Source organism: Nansenia antarctica (genome assembly GCF_963989245.1).
Source record: "Nansenia antarctica genome assembly, chromosome: 1".
Taxonomy (NCBI): domain Eukaryota; kingdom Metazoa; phylum Chordata; class Actinopteri; order Argentiniformes; family Microstomatidae; genus Nansenia; species Nansenia antarctica.
In genome coordinates, this window is record NC_137674.1 from 51,870,726 (window position 1) to 51,891,963 (window position 21,238).

The following is a 21,238-nucleotide window of genomic DNA, read 5'->3' on the forward strand; positions in this document are numbered from 1 at the left end:
ACAGCAGCACTGTTCCAGACACACAACATCTCTGTAGCACCTTGTTTTACAGTCAAGAGTTCACCTGGTGTTTACATGGAAATGACATGGTATGACCTTTTCATTCCTTGTTTGTTTCTGTGAGATGTATTATACCACATGTACTGAAATGTACTATAGCAGTAAGTGCCCATTGTTACTACAGAACAGTCCCAAAAGTACCAAGTAAATACCAGTTGAAACAGCACAGTAGCAACAAATGCAACCAACATCTCTCTAACATCTCTCTGTTCAACACAGACAGAGGGTACAAGTGAGATTACCAGGACAACTGAACATCCTGTATCCAGATTGATATCACCTCAAATGGCTAGTTTCCTGGACCAGATTAAGCTTTGTCCTGGACTAAAGACCATTGAAAGTGCCTTTTAGTCCAGAAGAGGGTTTAATCTGGAAACTGCCTCAAAAGTGTCTATGATGAGAACTACACTCTCATCAGAATTGTTCACAAATAATAGAGAATATTTACGCAACTTCTCTAGGAAAACAAACATTTCACTTTCTCTAAAAGTGTTTGATAACGCTGTACCTATATGTACATTTGATGCTCTTGTAGGTTTCATTCTGCGTATTCTGCAGGCAAGACAACAGCATTGAAACTGCACCAATGAGTAGGCCGACCTAGGTCACATGGTACTGTAATGTACACATGACGCTCTCTCTCTCTCTCTCTCTCATTCTCTCTCTCTAACCCTGAAAATACACTGTACCACAAACAGTTTAGCACTTCTGTTGCTATGTCCTCTTGTTTGGAGTCATAGATATGATGTTAGGGTAGAGGTGATGGATGACATCTAGGGAATAAAGATGTACAATGATCATTTCTTAACTCTTTCCTCGTCGGTTCCAACTGTTGATGCTATGCTTCCATGTACCTGTAAACAGCATGCTTTTCACAGCCAGTTCTTCTATAGCCCCATAAATACAGACATTTGCATGTAGACCTGTTCCTACGATGAGAAGGGGATTCTCATATGATTTTATGTTTGTTGACTCTACAGTATATTCCATATTTATTACTTTTCTTTTGTTTTCTTTTCAATAAAGAATAAAAGAATAGTGTATTTTTACAATGTGTCTATTGATTTTTGTTGAACAAACTGCATCCAACTTTCATGTGTGTGGGCCATTTGCAAAGGTAGGTGTTTTGCTGTAACTTTATTACCACGGCAGTGGTAACAATTTTACTATTTGCTAGCTAAATGAAGCAGTGAAAATGCTGAAATAATTCAGCTGATAGACATCTTGACTACTATGAGATTCCAGTTTTTGACTGAACAGTCTGGACCATGAATATCAGGGAGAGAAGTCTTGATCTTTATTTTAGGAAACAGTACAGTCAGTGGGTATATACATATATGTTCTTACTAGCTCTGCACCTAGGCTTCTCTCATTATCACTCTCAAGAGTAGCCTTTTCATACAGGAACATAACCCACCCCTCTGGTATTCCAGTTAGGGGAGGGGGAATAGGAGACAACCCCATCTGACCTGGCCATCTGGGCAGTTTAGTACACAGGCCACAAGGTGTGTAAAGTAGTTGTCTAACAGAAGGTCACCAGCCATAAATAAAGCATGCCTGCTTTTGAGTTCATTCATGGCCTCTCCAGCCTTCCTGCTACAGTAGCTTGGATGTCCTCTGGTAGTTTATTAGTCCAAACCAACAGTTTCACAGTTTACAGATCTATAGTCTTCCATGTCAACAGGTACTGCTGACACAACAACGTTTCTATTTCAAAAGATTCCGAGATCAGAGATCACTAAGACAATTCATCACGAGCGTGTACTTTTCTTATGAGAATTGTTTGCCGAAATTTGACTAACTAAATGACTCCACCATGTGTCTGCAGTACATCAGTGCATGCATCGGACTCATCACTGGTGCACTCAGTAGATGGTCAACATTAATGAATGTAATTAATGTTTAATTAATGTTCATCAGCATCCTTTCTTTTTAATTAGTTTTTCATAGTTGTAGCATTGATTGAGTTGGTGATTTGTCATGACTTGATACTGGGTGAGCAGTATGTCGCCCCCTGCAGGTCATTAATGACATTGTTCGCTCCTCATACATTCCAAATAAACCCCTCAAAAAAAGTTCGGAAAAGTTGTTTTTGTTGATTATTCCTCCCCTTTAATAATACCAATTGGTATTGTATTTTATATCGTTGGAAAGCCGGATTAGTCACCTTTACAACAAGGTACAACTTGTACGGATCATGAATTCGTGGAATGAATCCCCTATATTCTTCTGTTGGTATTCACTCTCGTTTTGAGTTGCTTGGTGGATTGGATGATTGCACTCTCCCACAGTAATAAGGAAAAAACAACGCATGTTGGCCATTTTTACACTTTATTAATTTTACACTGTCAGGGACCTCACTGAGGTCACCTCAGTAGTGTGTGGAAGATCCATACGCAGTCACAACAGCTTGGCACCTCCTCCTCATGCTGGACTGGTCACCAGCCTGGTCACACACTGCTGTGGGATGGCATCCCATTTCTCAACTAGGATTTGCCGCAAGTCAGCCAACATGGTTGCGCTGGTCACTCTGGCACGTACAGCACCCAAGCTGATACCACAAGTGTTCAATTGGGTTGAGGTCTGGACTCACAGCAGGCCATTCCACCCTCTCCACTCCCACATACTGGAGGTGCTCTGTGATGATCCTGGCTCTGTGGGGGCAAGCGTTGTCATCATGGAGGATGGAGTTAGGTCAGTGGGATCGCCACTGGCCCCAGAATATCATTCCTGTCAATTAGGTGCCAGTCACACACCTGTGACTGACATACACCTGCCAGCACTTGAAGCTCAAAACGAGAGTGAATACCAACAGAAGAATATTGCAGGGGATTTTGGCAAATCTTTTTGGGCCGCTATCCACACGTTTAGCTCTGTTACTCATTCCATGAATGTATGATCCTTACAAGTTGTACCTCGTTGTAAAAGTGACGAATCAGGCTTTCCAACGATATAAAATACAATACCAATTGGTATTATTAAAGGGGAGGAAGAATCGACTGAAATAACGTATTCAAACTTTTTTTGAGGAGTTTAGTTTATTCAAGCCCTTCTCCCCATACCTGTGCTATACCCTAACCTGGTAACACTTCATATAAATAAATCAGACACAAGCTTTATGTACAGGTACACCATTTAATATTTATTATAGACATTTTATATACATGACTTTTCAACAGTTGTATTTTGCTATGTGGTACAATCTTTAAAATCAGATGATTCATAGTTTGTAAATCAAAAAACCTTAAAATACAAAACTCATCAAAACTCGCAAACTGATCAGAGCCTTTTTTTTTTTGGAAGACTAGAAAAAATACTTTATTGTATTAATCATGCATTACACAAACAAAAAAACGTCTTTAGTTACACCATAAATTGTAGCATGTTTGAAAATAAAATAGTTTTACAGGATAAAGGATGGGAAAGTATAAACAAAAGAAAGATTGTTTTAAATCGTGATTCATCTTAAAATGTTTGTTATTAAAAAAAAAAAAAACATGGAATAAAGACAAATAAAAGTTACTCCCCATGCATCAAAGCATTTATTTATCAGAACGAGACTGACAGACCATCATCAGACCAGAGATGCATTTCAACAAGAGTATTTCCACCAACCGACAGGTGCAGAACTACTGGTCCATCTCTCGGGACAGCCCAATCTTAGAGATATCCTTGGCTTTGTAATCAAACTTAAAAGGAGGATAAGACTAAAACAGAAAGTGAAATAAATAGCATTAAGATGTCTCTAACCTGTGATAAATAAACTCAAATACAGTAAGGTGTACAAAAATATCACATAGTGATAGGATGCTGCAGTTTATTTTCTAAAAGAGCTCTGGTGAAGCCTGGAGCGGTGCTCTCTGTTACTACAGTCTCACGTGACAAGACAGACAGTGTCAAAGCTAGGTTAGCTAGGTTAGCGTTAGAGTTAGCATCCTGGGGGCGGGGTGGGGCTTCACTGAGCAGCGTCAAGTGACAGGAAACAGGATGTAGATGGGCGGGGACACAACGCGTCATGATGGAGGGTTCAGATAGGAAATAAATATTCCCTTTTTTTTTTTTTTTACTTAATTTTCAGTACTGTTACGACAGACTGTATTTATATAAAAAGGATTATAAAAACTATATTTATTTTACACAAAAATGTCATGTACTGTATGTAACTAATGCTAAAGTATGAAGTTGATTGACTTTTTCATATTTTATTTGTATTTCTTTTTCACGCTACATGGATGTTGGGTGAGTGAGTCGTCGAGGGTTGGGTGAACGCAGGCTGGGTCTCCGTTGGCCCACCAGGGGCTGGGGTCACATGACCCAGTCTTCCAATCAGTGACCGGACGACGCACGGAGACGCGTTACGTATGACTCGTCATGGCGTGGTATAACACCTACAGAACAGATATCAGATCAGCTCAGGACCCAGTCGGTCAACAGGCTACACACACACTGGTTCTCTCCAGCACACGTACAGTAAATTACAGTTTAAACGTTTCTTAGTTGGAAAACAGAGATAAAACTGATTGGGCGCTCCCCGAACCCATCCCCCCAACCCTCTGTGTCTAATGCCCCCTTGGCATCTGTTATCAGTCAACTGTGAGTTTGACAGGGTAGGGGGTGGTGGGAGGGGAGGGGGGGCAGCATCAATGTAGTGTCATGTACTGTACTGTAAAATCTCTCTCTCTCTCTCCCTCTCTCCCTCTCCCTCTCTCTCTCCATCTCTCCATCTCTCCGTGTGTGTTTCTCTAACTCTCGGCCCAGACCAGAACAGAGCACGTCTCCTCCTACACGAACACTTTGGCCAGGGCGTCGGCGCCTGCGGAGGCGATGTAGGCCTTGGTGGGGTGGAAGGCCACGTCATAGATGGACTCGTCTGACTTCTTCCTGTGGGCGGTGATCTCCTGGACGCAGGTCTTACTGTCCAGGTTCCACAGCCGGATGGAACAGTCGTGACCTGGGAGGAGGAAGAGGAGAGGAGGAGGAGGAGAAGGTGGAGGAAGAGGATAGGGTAGAGGAGGAGGAGAGGGAGGAAGAGGAGCAGGGAGAGGAGGAGGAGGAGATGGAGGAGGACGAGAGGGAGATCAGCAAATCTGACATTCTCTTCGGTTATATAAACACAAACGCATTCAGAATGGAGAGCAACTGAATGCACCTAATTTCCAAATGCATTATCATTTTCACAATGTGTGTGTGTGTGTGTGTGTGTGTGTGTGCAGTACTTTGTAAACAACGTCAGTGAAGTGCGTGGCGTTGCAGGTGTGATGGAGCTGCGGTGCTTACTTCCAGACATCAGGTAGATCCCGTTGGGGTCCACAGCCAGGCTCGTCACAGCATCCAAGTGGGCCACCATCGCATGGATCACTTTACCTGAGGAGAGAGAGAGAGACAGAGAGACAGAGAGAGAGAGACAGACAGAGAGAGAGAGAGACAGAGAGAGAGAGAAACAGGCAGAGAGAGAGAGACAGAGAGAGACACAGAGAGAGAGACAGAGAAAGAGACAGAGACAGAGAGAGAGAGAGAGAGAGAGAGAGACACAGAGAGAGAGGCAGTAAGATAATCAGTCAGTCAGTCATAGATATCACAGCTGTAGTCACATCACATCCAGACTAAGGCTGATTATGTCTGCGGGGTCGCAGATTAATCACCTGATTTGTTGTCGAAGAACTTGATGTTCCTGTCCTCGTGGGCGGTGATGGTGACAGGCAGGGTGGGGTGACTCACTACCTTGTTGATGTGGTTGGCAGCTGGCAGGGCTGGGAGAGAGAGAGAGAGAGAGAGAGAGAGAGAGAGAGAGAGAGAGAGAGAGAGAGAGAGAGAGAGAGAGAGAGAGAGAGAGAGAGAGAGAGAGAGAGAGAGAGAGAGAAGAGAGAGAGCGAAGAGAGAGAGAAGAGAGAGAGAGAACAGAGAGAGAGAAGAGAGAGAGAGAGAAGAGAGAGAAGAGAGAGAGAGAGGAGAGAAAGAGAGAAGAGAGAGAGAAGAGAGAGAGAGCGAGCAGAGAGAGAGAGAGAGAGAGAAGAGAGAGAGAGAAGAGAGAGGTATGTAGATATAGATCAGGTGATGTAGATATAGATCAGGTGATGTAGATATAGATCAGGTGATGTAGATATAGATCAGGTGATGTAGATATAGATCAGGTGATGTAGATATAGATCAGGTGATGTAGATCAGGGGATGTAGATATAAGTCAGGTGATGTAGATATAAGTCAGGTGATGTAGATGTAGATCAGGTGATGTAGATATAAGTCAGGTGATGTAGATCAGGTGATGTAGATATAAGTCAGGTGATGTAGATATAAGTCAGGTGATGTAGATATAAGTCAGGTGATGTCGATGTAGAGCAGCTAGACTCACTGCTGTCTCCCTGCGTGTTGAAGGTCACGGCGGCCTGCGAGGTCTCCAGGTCGTAGATGACGGCATCGCCCGTGTTGAAGGACGCCACCATGTGGGCGGGGTCACAGCCGTTGAAGTCCACCGCGGTCGGCACGCCGTGTTCTGTTGGTACGAAACGCACAGGGAGAAACAACGGGTCAGGGACAGGAAGTGACCACACCTCTATACACCTCTATACACGTAACCTCTATACAACTCTATACACGTAACCTCTATACACGTAACCTCTATACACCTCTATACACTTAACCTCTATACACCTAACCTCTATACACCTCTATACACCTCTATACACGTAACCTCTATACACCTAACCTCGGACAGGCGGTTCAGGACCATGTTCGCAAGGACAAACAGACTGAAGCTCAGCTTCTACCCCAGGGCCATTCAGGCCCTGAACACAGCAAAGACCTAGGTTCTAGGCCCTGGACAATCTAGACAATTTGATGGCAGCTACTAGATTGAAATCAAGTGCAATACTGAAACACAACTGTGAACATTTCAAACCTGCAAACTGCGACACTTTAAATGAATGTGCAATAACACTATGTGCAATATGACAACCCTCGGGTACATAAGGTTCAGAGATAGGAAATGTTAGAATAGGTATAGCATAGCATAGAGTACAGCACAGTGTTTTATTTGTATAGTATAGTATAGTGGATAGTGTACATAGCCTTTATTTATGTAAACCAGCTCTTTTCCCTTCTTGTTTTTAGTTTTTTTTTTCCTAGCACCAGGGGAGCCCCCCCTCCCAAATTTCGTTGTTTGGTACCTGTACTATATCAATGACAATAAAGACCATTCATTCATTCATTCATTCATTCATTCATTCATTCATTCAACCTCTATACACCTCTATACACCTAACCTCTATACACCTCTATACATGTAACCTCTATACACCTAACCTCTATACACCTCTATACATGTAACCTCTATACACCTAACCTCTATACACCTAACCCAGTGTTTCCCCTAGGTTTGCTGCCTTGGGGGGGTGGCATGGACCGTGGCATGGACCCCCCCCCCCCCAGGGGGTAAGACCCTGCCTCATACCAGCGTCATGTCCAGGGGTGTACTTGTACATTAAGCCGCCTCACGCTACGGAAACAGGAGATAGGCTCCTGCCCTATGGGCCATTAGGCTCCAGAACCATCGGTTCTCAAGGCTACTTACTTATGTGGTCTTGACTACCTGTCCACTTTCTCACCTGGTTCTTGCTATCTCTCTCTGGTGTGCCGACACCATCCCGCTCTCTCTCCTTCTCTCCCTCCCTACCCTCCAATTATATTTGCTAACGTTTGAACTTTCTTACTTTCAATCAATCAATGGGCCCGATATCTGTATTTATTGTTTTACTCCTGAATAATAACAAATACTTCCCCAGTATAGTCCACTAGGGCTGCAACAACGAATCGATTAAATCGATAATAATCGATAATGAAATTCGTTGGCAACGAATTCCATTATCGATTCGTTGGGTCTTGTTCCATAACAGAACTTTTTTTTTTTTTTTTTTTTCGTTTTTCGTTTTTTTTTTCTTTTTCCTAGCACCAGGGGAGCCATTCCTCCCAAATGTCGTTGTTTCAACTTGTTTGGTACCTGTACTATAGCAATGACAATAAAGACCATTCATTCATTCATTCAAACCTACTTCCTGTGTCTTGCGGAGCTGTCTCGTGAGTAACGTGCAGTAGCGGAGTCCAACAGAGAGGCAGCAGCTGCGCGACATTAGCCTGCGTACTGCGTAGCCTGCCCTGAAGAAGAAGTGATCTCATCTCAATCAGTGCCAGGTGTGTCGCGGCGGTGTAAGTACCGGAGTTTTCGACCCGGCTCCATTTAAATCATGGCGGAGAAAACTACTCGAACGAAGACGTCCAAGGTGTGGGAGCACTTCACTTTAAAAGCTCCAGAAAAATGTGTTTGCTGCAACATATGCAAAACCGACCTTTCATGGCACGGGAGCACAACGGTGATGCGAGAACACCTCAAAAGAAAGCACGTGACAGTGATGGATGAAGACAGCTCAGCCTCAGCAGGGTAATTATATTACGTTGCGTTTTGAAGTGAGGATCGTTCGTTTCACTGGCACAGCTGTAGGCTGTTAGTTCTTATCGTTTATCTAATAGATTCTCCCTCTTAATGACCTATTGTATTTTTAGCTTGCTGCTATTCGCATTCTATGCCTTCAGCACCGGAGTATGCTCATAGTCACTTGTATTAGTATGGAGGAGACGCACTTGTGAGGTCTGGCGAAGCGTCAGCTAAATGACTAATGTAATGCGATAGCCAGTGAGTGTTTGCTCGCATTCATGAATTCAACATTGCATGCTATACAACAAACTAAAACAATGCATGCATTGAGTTTTAAAATATGCTATATTATGCATACGCATACTGTCTCATTTCAGAAAAAAACAACTCACTATGACTGGCTACTTGACTGGGAATAAAGCTCCATGCACACCACAGCAAGCAGCTTATTTGACACTATCTGTCCTCAAGATGATAGTGACTGACATGAGGCCACTATCAATGGTGGAAGATAACGGCTTCAGAGAAATGGTCAAGACCCTCCACCCTGGTTACACTCTACCCTCAAGGTAGGGTTTCTAACTTTTAACTTTTACATTTTCACATTTTTTCTCTGTAGCACTTTGAGATTTGTTTAGAATGTAAAGTGCATTACAAATACATTTATTATTATTATTATTATTTAGGACCCATTTTACCAAGCTGATGGAGAAGAAATATGAAGAGACATCCCAGGAAGTGAAGATTGCAATAAAGGCCAACAAAAGCAAAATTGCTCTCACCACTGATGTGTGGACAAGTGTAGCCACTGAAGCATACCTCGGCATCACATGTCATTACATCAAAGATGATTGGAAGATGGAGTCAATTTGCCTCACCACCATGCCACTGCATGACAGACACACTGCATCCAACATTGCAGAGTGGTTGGAGGAGGCAGTAACCACCAGGTTTGAAATTCCTCCTAGCAAAATCATCGCCATTGTGCATGACAATGGAGCCAATGTTGTGGCTGCAGCTAACATACTGGAGGAGAAGCATGGGTGGATGTCCGTACGGTGCACTGGCCATACCTTGCAACTCGTGATCAATTCTGCATTGAAGCACCCAAGCATTGACAAAGCTATTGGGGCTGCAAGGTGTCTGGTGGAGCATTTTAAAAGAAGCGAGCTAGCCTGCACTAAGCTAAGAGAGAAACAGCAACAAATGGCCGCACCTGAGCACAGGCTTGTCCAGGACATAAGCACAAGATGGAACAGCACGTTCTACATGATAAGCCGACTGCTTGAGCAAAGGTGGCCTGTCACAGCAACGCTGTCGGACTCATCTGTCACTCAGAGGGGCAAAAGGTACCTGGATTTGAAACCAGAACAGTGGAACCTGCTGGGAGAGCTTTCCACAGCCCTTGAGCCTTTTGAATGCGCCACAGTTTTCATGAGTGGGGAGAAGTACATCACCATCTCTGCAGTACCTCCACTTGTGAAGGGGTTGTTGAAGTCCACCCAGAGTGCAACCATCGAGTCAGCTCCGGTGCAGGCTTTCCAACGCACTGCTACAGAGCAGCTCCAACAGCGATGGCAGAGGGAGACTTCTTTCTCAGGCACGGCACCAAACACAGTGATCCTCTCCACTGCCCTGGACCCGAGGTTCAAGAGACTTAAGTTTTTAACACCTGAAGAAGTCCTGAATGTGCAAAGCAAAGTCCAAACACTGGCACTCTTAGTGAGAAGGGAGATGATGGATGAGAAGCAGCAGCAGCAGGAGCAGCATGACAGTCTCAGCGACCAAACCCTTGCCTCCTCCACCACCAGTTCTACTACAGCTGCTGAACCTAAAAATGTCTCTTTACTTGACTCACTCCTCGATTCTGAAAACAGCAGTGAAGAAGAGAGTAGAGAGCGGGAAAATGAAGATCTCACCAGCCAAGTGAAGAATGAAGTCCTCGCATACTTTGGAGAGAAATCCCTTGCCAAGGAACAAAGTCCATTACATTGGTGGAAGGCTAACCAGGATAGATATCCCACCTTGGCTATGCTAGCAAAGTCCTACTTATGCATCCCTGGCACCTCAACACCATCTGAGCGGCTTTTCTCCGCAGCAGGCAACATAGCTTCCAAGAAGAGAGCTAGTCTTAGCCAGGAGCATGTGGACATGCTAACCTTTCTGCATTGCAATGCAAAGTTCCTGTAGAAAGAGGAGAGTGGATTAGACAGACTTGAGGTTCAAGTTGTGCAGTTGAGACTGTTGAAATTGTTGGTTGAAAGCACTTTGAAAACCACTGAGACACAAGAACACTTTATTTTTATTTTTAAACTAGCATTTTCTTGTTCTAGCTAGAGTTCAACTACGTTCAACTACTTCTATTGAAACAATCTAGGTTGTTAAACCTATTTGATGTAGCAAAGCCTTTTTTATTTATATTTTTTATTTTTTATTTATTTTGCACATGTATATGTATAAAACAAATGTAAAAAAAAAAAAAAAAAAAAAAAGTTTAAATAAAAAAAAATTTATCAAAAGAAATCTGTTCTTTTCATTTGTCCGATTAATCGATTAGTCAAAAAAATAATCGGTAGATTAATCGATAATTGAAATAATCGTTAGTTGCAGCCCTATAGTCCACAACAACAGTTGGCTATTAAAGACTGCCAGCCTTTATTCAAGCAACAAAAACAGTACTCTGCAGTACTCAGTGACCAACTGGTTTAAAGTTAAAACAATTTAAACAGCTGCATTCAGCATTGTAGAAAAAAAAGAGTTACTGTCTGATTTCTAGTTGTAGTGCCTTCAGGTTTTTATTCTATTTATCTTCTCTTATAAATGGCAAATCAATTATAGGACCCTTTTAAAAGTGTAGCCTAGTGACGCCCGCTGGTAAGACCAGAAACCAGGCAACAGGCAACTTTAAGTTTTAAAGTACCCAGTCCATATAATAAAAAACAGTTTAACGATCACTACATACTTATAATCTGTGGATTGGATTAACTGTTCTCGTTTGCCACAGGCTACCGGTAAGTGATAATGAATTGTAAACATACTTTCGTTTTAGCTCGTGTTCAAAAGCAAGAACTGTGTGTTCATCTAATTATGCGTAGTTATATGTTTTTAGCGTCCATGTTCTCTCAGCATGCTGTGATGTTATAAAAACGCAGTTAGACGTTCCTAGCGATGTACCACTGTTAGCCGCTAGCTGTTAGCAGCGTTTGTTGTTGTGGTTTGGTCAGTCACTTTTCTCGTGTCGCATTCCCATTCGGTGAATTGAATACTCGTGTCGTCTTGATTTTTTTTCCCGATTTCAATGTATGACGCATCATTTGAAAGCTTACAATCTGTAGTTTCAGACTATGTAAATAACCGAAAAATTACTTAAGCAAATGGTTTATGATTTCACCAGCTAGCATTATGACATTGTCAGACTCATTACACACAGGTAGCTTCTAGCCAACTCTCATGCATGTGACCACTGACTACTACTGTTGTCATCACGTGAGTGACACGCCAGATCGCGAGCCCCAGATCGCTGCCTATTTTTTTTCTGGTGCGATCTGCGATCCAGCATTCAGGACCAATATCGCAGCGATATGCGATATCAATATCGGATCGCGACATCCCTAGTAACCTCTATACACCTAACCTCTATACACCTCTATATACGTAACCTCTATACACCTAACCTCTATACACCTCTATACACCTAACCTCTATACACCTCTATACACCTAACCTCTATACACCTAACCTCTATACACCTCTATATACGTAACCTCTATACACCTCTATACACGTAACCTCTATACACCTAACCTCTATACACCTCTATACACCTCTATACACCTAACCTCTATACACCTAACCTCTATACACCTAACCTCTATACACCTAACCTCTATACACCTAACCTCTATACACCTCTATACACCTAACCTCTATACACCTCTATACACCTAACCTCTATACACCTCTATACACGTAACCTCTATACACCTAACCTCTATACACGTCTATACACAACCTCTATACACCTCTATACACGTAACCTCTATACACCTCTATACACGTAACCTCTATACACCTAACCTCTATACACCTCTATACACGTAACCTCTATACACGTAACCTCTATACACGTAACCTCTATACACCTCTATACACGTAACCTCTATACACCTAACCTCTATACACCTAACCTCTATACACGTAACCCCACCCTCAGGGCTGTGTCAGGGGGCTTGAAGCAGAGAAGGTACAGGTCAATTCTAATTTATGCAGATTATGGTCTTTTTTACAAAGCTGATAATGCAACATTATATATAAAGCCTTAAAGGTTCAGAGTTCTGAAGCCTGGTTCTGAAGCCGTGTTCTCACCCCTCTCTCCGTTGTAAGTGCTGATACAGGGGTTCTTCTCCTGGGGGTTCCACAGCTTGACGGTTCCGTCGGCGGAACAGGACAGCAGGCGGTTCTTGATGCCGCTGTAGGCCAGCCCCCACACGGCATCACTGTGGCCCAGCCACGAGCCAGCCAGGACACTGGGCTCTGATGGGGGGGGGGGGTCAGGGACAAAGGATCACAGGACAGGTTTTTTCAGAGGCACACTCCAAAGCAAGGGTTAAAATCAAGTGTTGGAATCTCCCAGAATGCCTTGGGAATCATCGGCAAGATAATGGCTGCACAAGCAACAAAAGAAAACAATAAATGTAATTATTTTCTTTAATATTAAAAAAAAAACTATGATAACCATTGTATTATCTTAGTTTAATGTCATTTATTAGATTATAGACCTTTTCTTTATAACAAGCATAACTAAAAAATCGCTAGTATGCCGATGTCTCTAGCTAGCTATCTAACGTTACCACAATGTTTTAAGGCTGATTTGTGCATGAGAGTCCTGCATTTTGACATATTTCCAAGTCGCATTTCCCCCCTTTGATGGCATATGACGCCCAAAATTTAACTTAAGTGTTTTTCTATGATACTACTGATGACGTATCATGGTCTTGAGGGGTTGTCCCATTTCAAAGGGGAAGATTTCAACCACAACCCCTTGTAACTCTGTTCCGAGGGGCAAGCCGCAAAGTGAGTGGCACTCCAAACCAAGGGGTAGGGGTAAACATTTGGAATGGGATTGGGCCAAAGACAACATTGGTCTGAACACAATCTGTATCAATTCAATCAGACTTGAATAAAGAATTTGTAGAGGGAGCGAGCAGTGATCAACGAGATCAATGACACCCATAAACATGTTTTTAAAAAAGGACTGTTCAGTGATACTAGAGACCTCGAGAACATCACCACCATGATGACCTAGAGAACACCACCATGATGACCTAGAGAACACCACCATGATGACCTAGAGAACACCACCATGATGAACTAGAGAACACCACCATGATGACCTAGAGCAGTGGTCCCCAACCACCGGTCCACGGACCGTACCGGGCCGCAGAGAATGAATAAAAAAATATTGTAAAGTCTGAAAGACACAAATGAATTTTCTCCGCCACTAATTGATTCAGTCCACTAAGTCGACGATTTATTTTTCTTTATTATGAAAAAAAAACCCAGATTGAAGCTAGATTTAGGCTGCTTTCAGACCTACATTTTGTTCCGATTTAGGGAGCAGTAAGTTACAATGTTACAATGTTGCAGACCACACGCGCGAAGCGACGCGCTTGCAAAACAGTTTTGTGATTGGTCCAAGTTTAGCGGGAAATTTGGATTTCAGGATATCCCTCTCCTCCGCCGGTCCCTTGAAAAGAAACATCAACTCACTCACTCTGATAGCAACGCTAACGTCCAATCACAACAATGATTTTGTACAGTTTAGTATAATATTTGTAGATATGTTTTCGTTTAAATAATATTCACTCTGTCTTTTAGTTTCACACTCAAAAATCCCTCAAACGGTTCACTCTGTCTACAGCGGGAGAACAGGTGGCAGAAGGAGAGCCATCAGTATCGGCTAGCTGTGGTGGTGTATCAGCAGACATTAGCAAGTAAAAAAACCATTCTTATGTGCCGTCACTTTAGCAACGACAGTATTGGCAGGGAAAAAAGAAGGGGAGTCGATTTTTTTATTGACAACGGAATTACATGCTGGAAAAACATGCAGCTAAAATTCAGGGAACATTTGGACAATAAGAGACACAAGGGAGAAGTACAGGAAAACAGGGCTCATGTAGGTGTCATCAAAGGTAAGAGTTGGTTTTCTTTAACTCAGCTGATACTCAGCTGTTTACCGAATGTTCCATCTGACTGTCACACTGTGATTTTACTTGTGTAATGTGGTGGGTTGACATAATTCACCCACGGAACTATGGGTTGGGAGTATTGTTCCGCACGGACAGATAAGTGCGTGGTACCCGAGTTGTTTATTCAGTTCTATTTACTGCTTGAGTGTGTTGTTGACAATCGTTCATATCCTACATTAAACGTTTAGCTTACGACTCCCGCCTAGGCGCCTACGACTCCCGTCTCTCGGCACTACAGTAAACAGTTAATCAGTAACGTTAGCCAGTTTTGTGCTCTCATGTAGGCCTACTTCGTATTGATGAACTGATGATCTTTGTGTGTGTGTGTGTGTGTGTGACTGTCAGTCACAAGTTTATATTCTACGGATGTTGTTCAGTGCTGTATGTGCGTTCCTGGTTCTGTGTGTACTCTAATGTACTTCATATTCGATGAGCTGATTATCTTTCACTGTGTGTGTCTGTGTCTGTGTCAGTGTGTTGACTTTGGCGTATCTGTCAGTCACATGTATATTATTATGATCCAAAGATGGATATTATACGGTAACCTACATTCAGTGCTGTATGTATGCGCGTTCCCCATGTTCTGCTGCAGCTGTAGCCTCCGGATATCTTGGTATTTGATCACCTGCTATATAAAACATTGCCGCTTGGCTTTAATGGCTTAACAGTTTTTTTTTTTTGCCACGCTCCCTCTAGTTTTTGGTGAAATTACGTCGTTGTTTTGAGCGCGCGTGCGCGTTTCATGCACGTGCACGCTGGATGCACGTGCGCGCGAGGATTCGCTTGGCCGCCACTAATGTGGAAATTCCTGGAGGAAACACTGCGGTCGTATCATTTTATTTCGATATATTTATGCCCCCACACCCAAAGGCCGGTCCGTGAAAATATTGTCTTGCATGAAACCAGTCCGTGGCGCAAAAAAGGTTGGGGACCGCTGACCTAGAGAACACAACCATGATGAACTAGAGAACACCACCATGATGACCTAGAGAACACCACCATGATGAACTAGAGAACACCACCATGATGACCTAGAGAACACCACCATGATGAACTAGAGAACACCACCATGATGACCTAGAGAACACCACCATGATGAACTAGAGAACACCACCATGATGAACTAGAGAACACCACCATGATGAACTAGAGAACACCACCATGATGAACTAGAGAACACCACCATGATGAACTAGAGAACACCACCATGATGACCTAGAGAACACCACCATGATGAACTAGAGAACACCACCATGATGACCTAGAGAACACCACCATGATGACCTAGAGAACACCACCATGATGAACTAGAGAACACCACCATGATGAACTAGAGAACACCACCATGATGAACTAGAGAACACCACCATGATGAACTAGAGAACACCACCATGATGACCCAGAGAACACCACCATGATGAACTAGAGAACACCACCACCATGATGAACTAGAGAACACCACCATGATGACCTAGAGAACACCACCATGATGAACTAGAGAACACCACCACCATGATGAACTAGAGAACACCACCATGATGACCCAGAGAACACCACCATGATGAACTAGAGAACACCACCATGATGACCCAGAGAACACCACCATGATGACCCAGAGAACACCACCATGATGAACTAGAGAACATCACCATGATGAACTAGAGAAGACCACCACCATGATGACCCAGAGAACACCACCATGATGAACTAGAGAACACCACCATGATGACCCAGAGAACACCACCATGATGAACTAGAGAACACCACCATGATGAACTAGAGAACACCACCATGATGACCTAGAGAACACCACCATGATGACCTAGAGAACACCACCACCATGATGACCTAGAGAACACCACCATGATGACCTAGAGAACACCACCACCATGATGAACTAGAGAACACCACCACCATGATGAACTAGAGAACATCACCATGATGACCTAGAGAACACCACCATGATGAACTAGAGAACACCACCACCATGATGAACTAGAGAACACCACCATGGTCCATGATGGAGATGAGAGGTGGAGGAGGTCTTACCGTAGGTGTCGTAAGGGTCTACGTTGGAGCTGGGGATGTTCCACCACTGGATGGTGGAGTCGATGCCTCCGCTGTAGCACTGCTCCCCGCTGGAGCTCATAGCCAGGGACAGGACTGGACCCCTGGGGAGGGGGGAGGGGGAGGTGTTGTAAGGTTACATTTAAAGGAGCAACACATGAAATCTGGCTCCGTTGTGGCCATGAGTGGATAGTGCAATTACAATAACTGTGTTGACACTAGTCACTGGTACTGGCTACTGGAAACAACTATCTAGTCCATGGAGCCGAGATCCCGACATGTCAAGCGAACAGGTAATAATAAATATTTCCAATGGATAGTTTATTATTTTATTTGCCTACTTTCTCTAACAAGCTACGATTTGGAGTGGTCATTCCGTGCCGGGGAAAAATCGCTATGCTGATGTCATCAAAACGGTTGGGAAACTATTACTTTAGAACACTATCACTGCACAATCCCTGCAGGCTTGTTAAGCCCAGGATATGCTGTAGTACGGACGACAGGAGGAGTGCACTCAACACTCCCTGGATACTCTGGGCTTTTAGAAGCTCCACTAGATAATAATAATAACAATAATAATAATACATTAGACTTATATTGCGCTTTTCTAGACACTCAAAGACGCTTAACAAACTGAAAAGATTGAGTAGTAAAATAAAAAGAAACCCAAAAAATTGATATAGATAGGAGTCTAATTCATTTTTAGATTACTAAATCTAAATGTCTTTGTAGGACAATCTACTCTGTATACTGCAATTCCACCTAGATTTCGGGTGGAGAAGCGGCGAACAAGCAACGGCAGCTTCCTCTCTCGACCGGCATTTTTTTGAAAAGCTAAGAAGGATGTCGAAGAAATGCCTTTTAGCCGCTACATAGTCGTCCACCCGTCAGAGAGTGAAGGTGAGCCTATGGGAACAGGTGAATGGTAGGAGACTTGTGGCGCTTTTCCACTGACCGGCCCGGCACGGCTTGGCACAGTTAGCTTCGGCACGCTTTTGAACAGTTCCTGGTATTGTCGCTTTTCCACTATACACAAGAGACCAGGAACGAGTAGGAGGAGCAGGAGATAGTAGGCGGAGTTACGCGTCATAACAGTGTCATAAGATTCCCCCCGCTATACAGATCAGCAGGGGGAAAGTTCAACTGTTCAAAAAGTGCAACTTCTCTGCTTTCAGAAACTCTTTGAATTTTTTAGATTGGGCATATAGTTCATGAATTACAGTAGTTTGAATCCGCTGTAGACAGCTCCGGTTTCGGAGCAAGACAATCGGCATTAGTCAAATACATGCTCACATCAAGTCATCCGCTCACTGCTGTCCATCAAAAATGGCACATCCATCAATAATATTACATAATAACAACTGCTCTGATTAGATTGCTTAGATTGTTTAATACATCAACGGGGGGGAAAGCGAGATGAACTCGCGAGTATCATGCCTCATTGAACGGAAAGTCCTATCTATCCCATTCAAAGTGTTTTTGCCATCCCCCTTTCCACTGGTAATAAGGAATTGGCAAGAATAGATCGATATAAATAGATCAACATAATGCAGCACTATCATGCACAGATCAGCCTTAAAACATGTAACGTTAGATATATAACGGAGCGATGTATTTCTACGGAAAGGCTGACTGACGTGGGGCTCATTCAATCTCCGCGTTCGTTATAGATACGCTTGCAGCAGCGGGTGAACTCCCGGTTCATTGAGTTTACGGTTAAAAGCATATCTTCTCGGGGTGTCAGCGCGGTGGTTAAGGGCTCAAAATGACCGTATACCGATGGTGGAGTTAGCAAAGGAGTATTGTGATTGTACCACCTCCATAGCCGGTGTTATTCACGGGCAAAGACGGTGCCCTTTGCGGGTTAATAACTGTGATTTACCGTGGGTTAGGATAACAATTTAAACGTGTCCGGATAGGGGAGAGGACAGGGAATCCAAAACCATTTGAATGGTGTCGATCCTACACTCCTATCACGGTCGACACAGCGCGGAGCGAATTCCCTGGTAAAACTTCTCTCCCCCCGCTGTCAGCTGGAGTTTCAACCAGAAGGCGCGGTGCTGCGAGCAGCAGAGGGTGAACTCCCGGTTCATTGAGTTTACGGTTAAAAGCATAACTTCTCGGGGTGTCAGCGCGGTGGTTAAGGGCTCAAAATGACCGTATACCGATGGTGAAGTTAGCAAAGGAGTATTGTGTTTGTACCACCTCCATAGCCGGTGTTATTCACGGGCAAAGACGGTGCATAATAGCGATTTTTGTGTTATGCTTGTTGTAAATTGATTGATTGTAAGTCGCTTTGGAATAAGGCGTCTGCTAAATGCCAAAAATGTAAATGTAAATGTAAATGTAAATGTAAATAATGATGCATTGAAATGACATTAAACTAAGATAATACGATGGTCAGCATAATTTTTCGAATCTTTATTAATAAGCTATTACAGAAACGGTAGTGACCTTTTCCAAGAGTGAATGTGGTATTTAAAGATGGCGGTTAGCGAAGAAATCTATGAACATGGGATGACGATTTCCATTGACCAATCAACGGTGTGCAGCGTCACACGTCACACGCAGCCTGGCAAAAAGGTTCCGGGTCTCAAAAAAGGTTCCTGCCCTCGATGGGTAGCTAAAGAAGCGACCCGACCTGACCCAGGCCGACAAATGGAAAAGCGCCAAAGAAGCAGGTCAGCCCTCTAGTGGAAAAGCCCCATTGGACAGCAGTTCCCTGTAGTAACCAGCAGTGGAGGTAGAAATCGGAGAACAGGCTCATTTGTAAAGCATAGAATGGAATGAGGAACGGTATCAAACACGTGCGTCCGTTCCATGCTTTACAATGAGCCCGTCCTCCGATTTCTACCTCCAACCAGCCTCCCATGGTAACTAAATACTTGCAGTTCCCCAGGTAACCTGATACTTACACATGAGCTCTGAAGGTATAGATGGGTTCCACATCGAAAGAGGCACTTCTACAGAGAAGGGAACACGAAATAACACTTAATTAATACTTTAAAAATGTCAAAATCACATTCAGAAGCAAACATTTTATTATTATTTTATATGTTTTAATACATAAAATAATACATGTTGCAAAGTTATGTGTGGGTTAGGGTTAGGGTTAGTCCCTCCAGGGTTGAGGTCAGAACACATACTTTTTGGCAGGGACGGTCTTCTGAAGGTTCCACAGTTTGAGGGTGTGGTCCTCGGAGACGGTGACTAGTACCGGTTCTACCGGATGGAACGCCAGCGCACGCACACCGTCAAAGTGGCTCCGCAGTGTGTACTTGGCGTTCCACGTCTTCCGGAACGTGTCCTTATTGGCCGGCAGCTGCAGAGAGGAGAGCAGGCAGATGGGTCAGTCTAACCGTTCCAAATGGAATGAAAGTTGGAACATTCCAATTCCATGGAACATGCAAAACGTAAGTTGTGTGTTGGAGATTTTTCTCTCTCTCTCTCTCTCTAATGGGGGTATCTGAAAGAATGCATGAAGCTACATGTATACACCTGACACAGAGCTAAACGTAACTGTAAACATGAAACATTCCAGAGTGTTTCCGTTCCAGTGATTAGTCCGACCCCACTTCATGGAGTGTGGAGTGAGAGATGGAGGCAGGTTGATAGGGGCTGCTGCTGGCTGGTATGTACTGTATGCCCCCTCCACACTTCAAGTGTTCCCTAATGAGTGCTCTCCCTCTCCTACTGGAGTGGCCTGGGGAGTGTGACCTCCGCCAGAACCCTATCAGCAGGCTGTGAAGTGGTGGAGGACGGGGGAGAGAGGCAGGGAGGGGGATTGAAAGAGAGAGAGAGAGTGTGTGTGTGTGAGAGAGAGAGAGAGAGAGCAATGAGGTCTTCACATACTATAGGGCAGACCCAAACCATACTGTGCTTTGTGTTTTGTGTTTTTCACATTGTTATTTCCCAGCACTGTTAGAGTAACAGGCTGGTTTAGTACAGCTCAGCTCAGCTCTCTAGTGTAACCAGGCCAGGCTAGACCAGCTCTCTAGTGGCGCTTTTTCATTGACCGGCTCGGCACGCATATGAAAAGTTCCGGGTAGGATACGTTCTCCACTATACACAAGAGGCCAGGAACGAGCGCCGACAGTAGGAGGAGTTAAGTGTCATAAGAGCACTTCACTTTAATAAGTGCCGGTATACAGCTCAACAGGGGGAAATGCGATAAGAATTATGTCAAATAATGCAGCACTATCATGCACAGATCAGCCCTAAAACATAACGTAACATAACGTTACGTGCCTGTTACTTGCCGCTTTCAGTTCTAGTAGTTTAGATCTCGCAACCAGGGAAACGCCGACATGTGTTAAAGGGAGCAAGACGCAAATCTACCGGCATTAGTCAAATACATGCTCACATCCAGTCATCCGCTCACTGCTCTCCATCAAAAATGGCACATCCATCAATAATATTACATAATAACAACTGCTCT

The 21,238-nt window shown here is 43.7% G+C and overlaps 1 protein-coding gene across 1 annotated transcript in view; it reads right to left on the bottom strand.

Moving 5' to 3' along the window:
* Nucleotides 1-3,335: 3,335 nt before the first annotated feature.
* Nucleotides 3,336-21,238, bottom strand: part of strn3 (striatin, calmodulin binding protein 3) — a 30,290-nt gene continuing 12,387 nt past the window's right edge. The window contains exons 9-16 of the mRNA XM_080550210.1: nt 19,947-20,122; nt 19,716-19,763; nt 16,783-16,904; nt 12,851-13,018; nt 6,410-6,550; nt 5,703-5,810; nt 5,338-5,424; nt 3,336-5,011 (exon numbers count right to left, since the gene is read on the bottom strand). Coding sequence (XP_080406336.1) covers nt 4,842-5,011; nt 5,338-5,424; nt 5,703-5,810; nt 6,410-6,550; nt 12,851-13,018; nt 16,783-16,904; nt 19,716-19,763; nt 19,947-20,122 — 1,020 coding nt within the window. The 3' untranslated portion in view covers nt 3,336-4,841. The remainder of the gene's footprint in view (nt 5,012-5,337; nt 5,425-5,702; nt 5,811-6,409; nt 6,551-12,850; nt 13,019-16,782; nt 16,905-19,715; nt 19,764-19,946; nt 20,123-21,238) is intronic.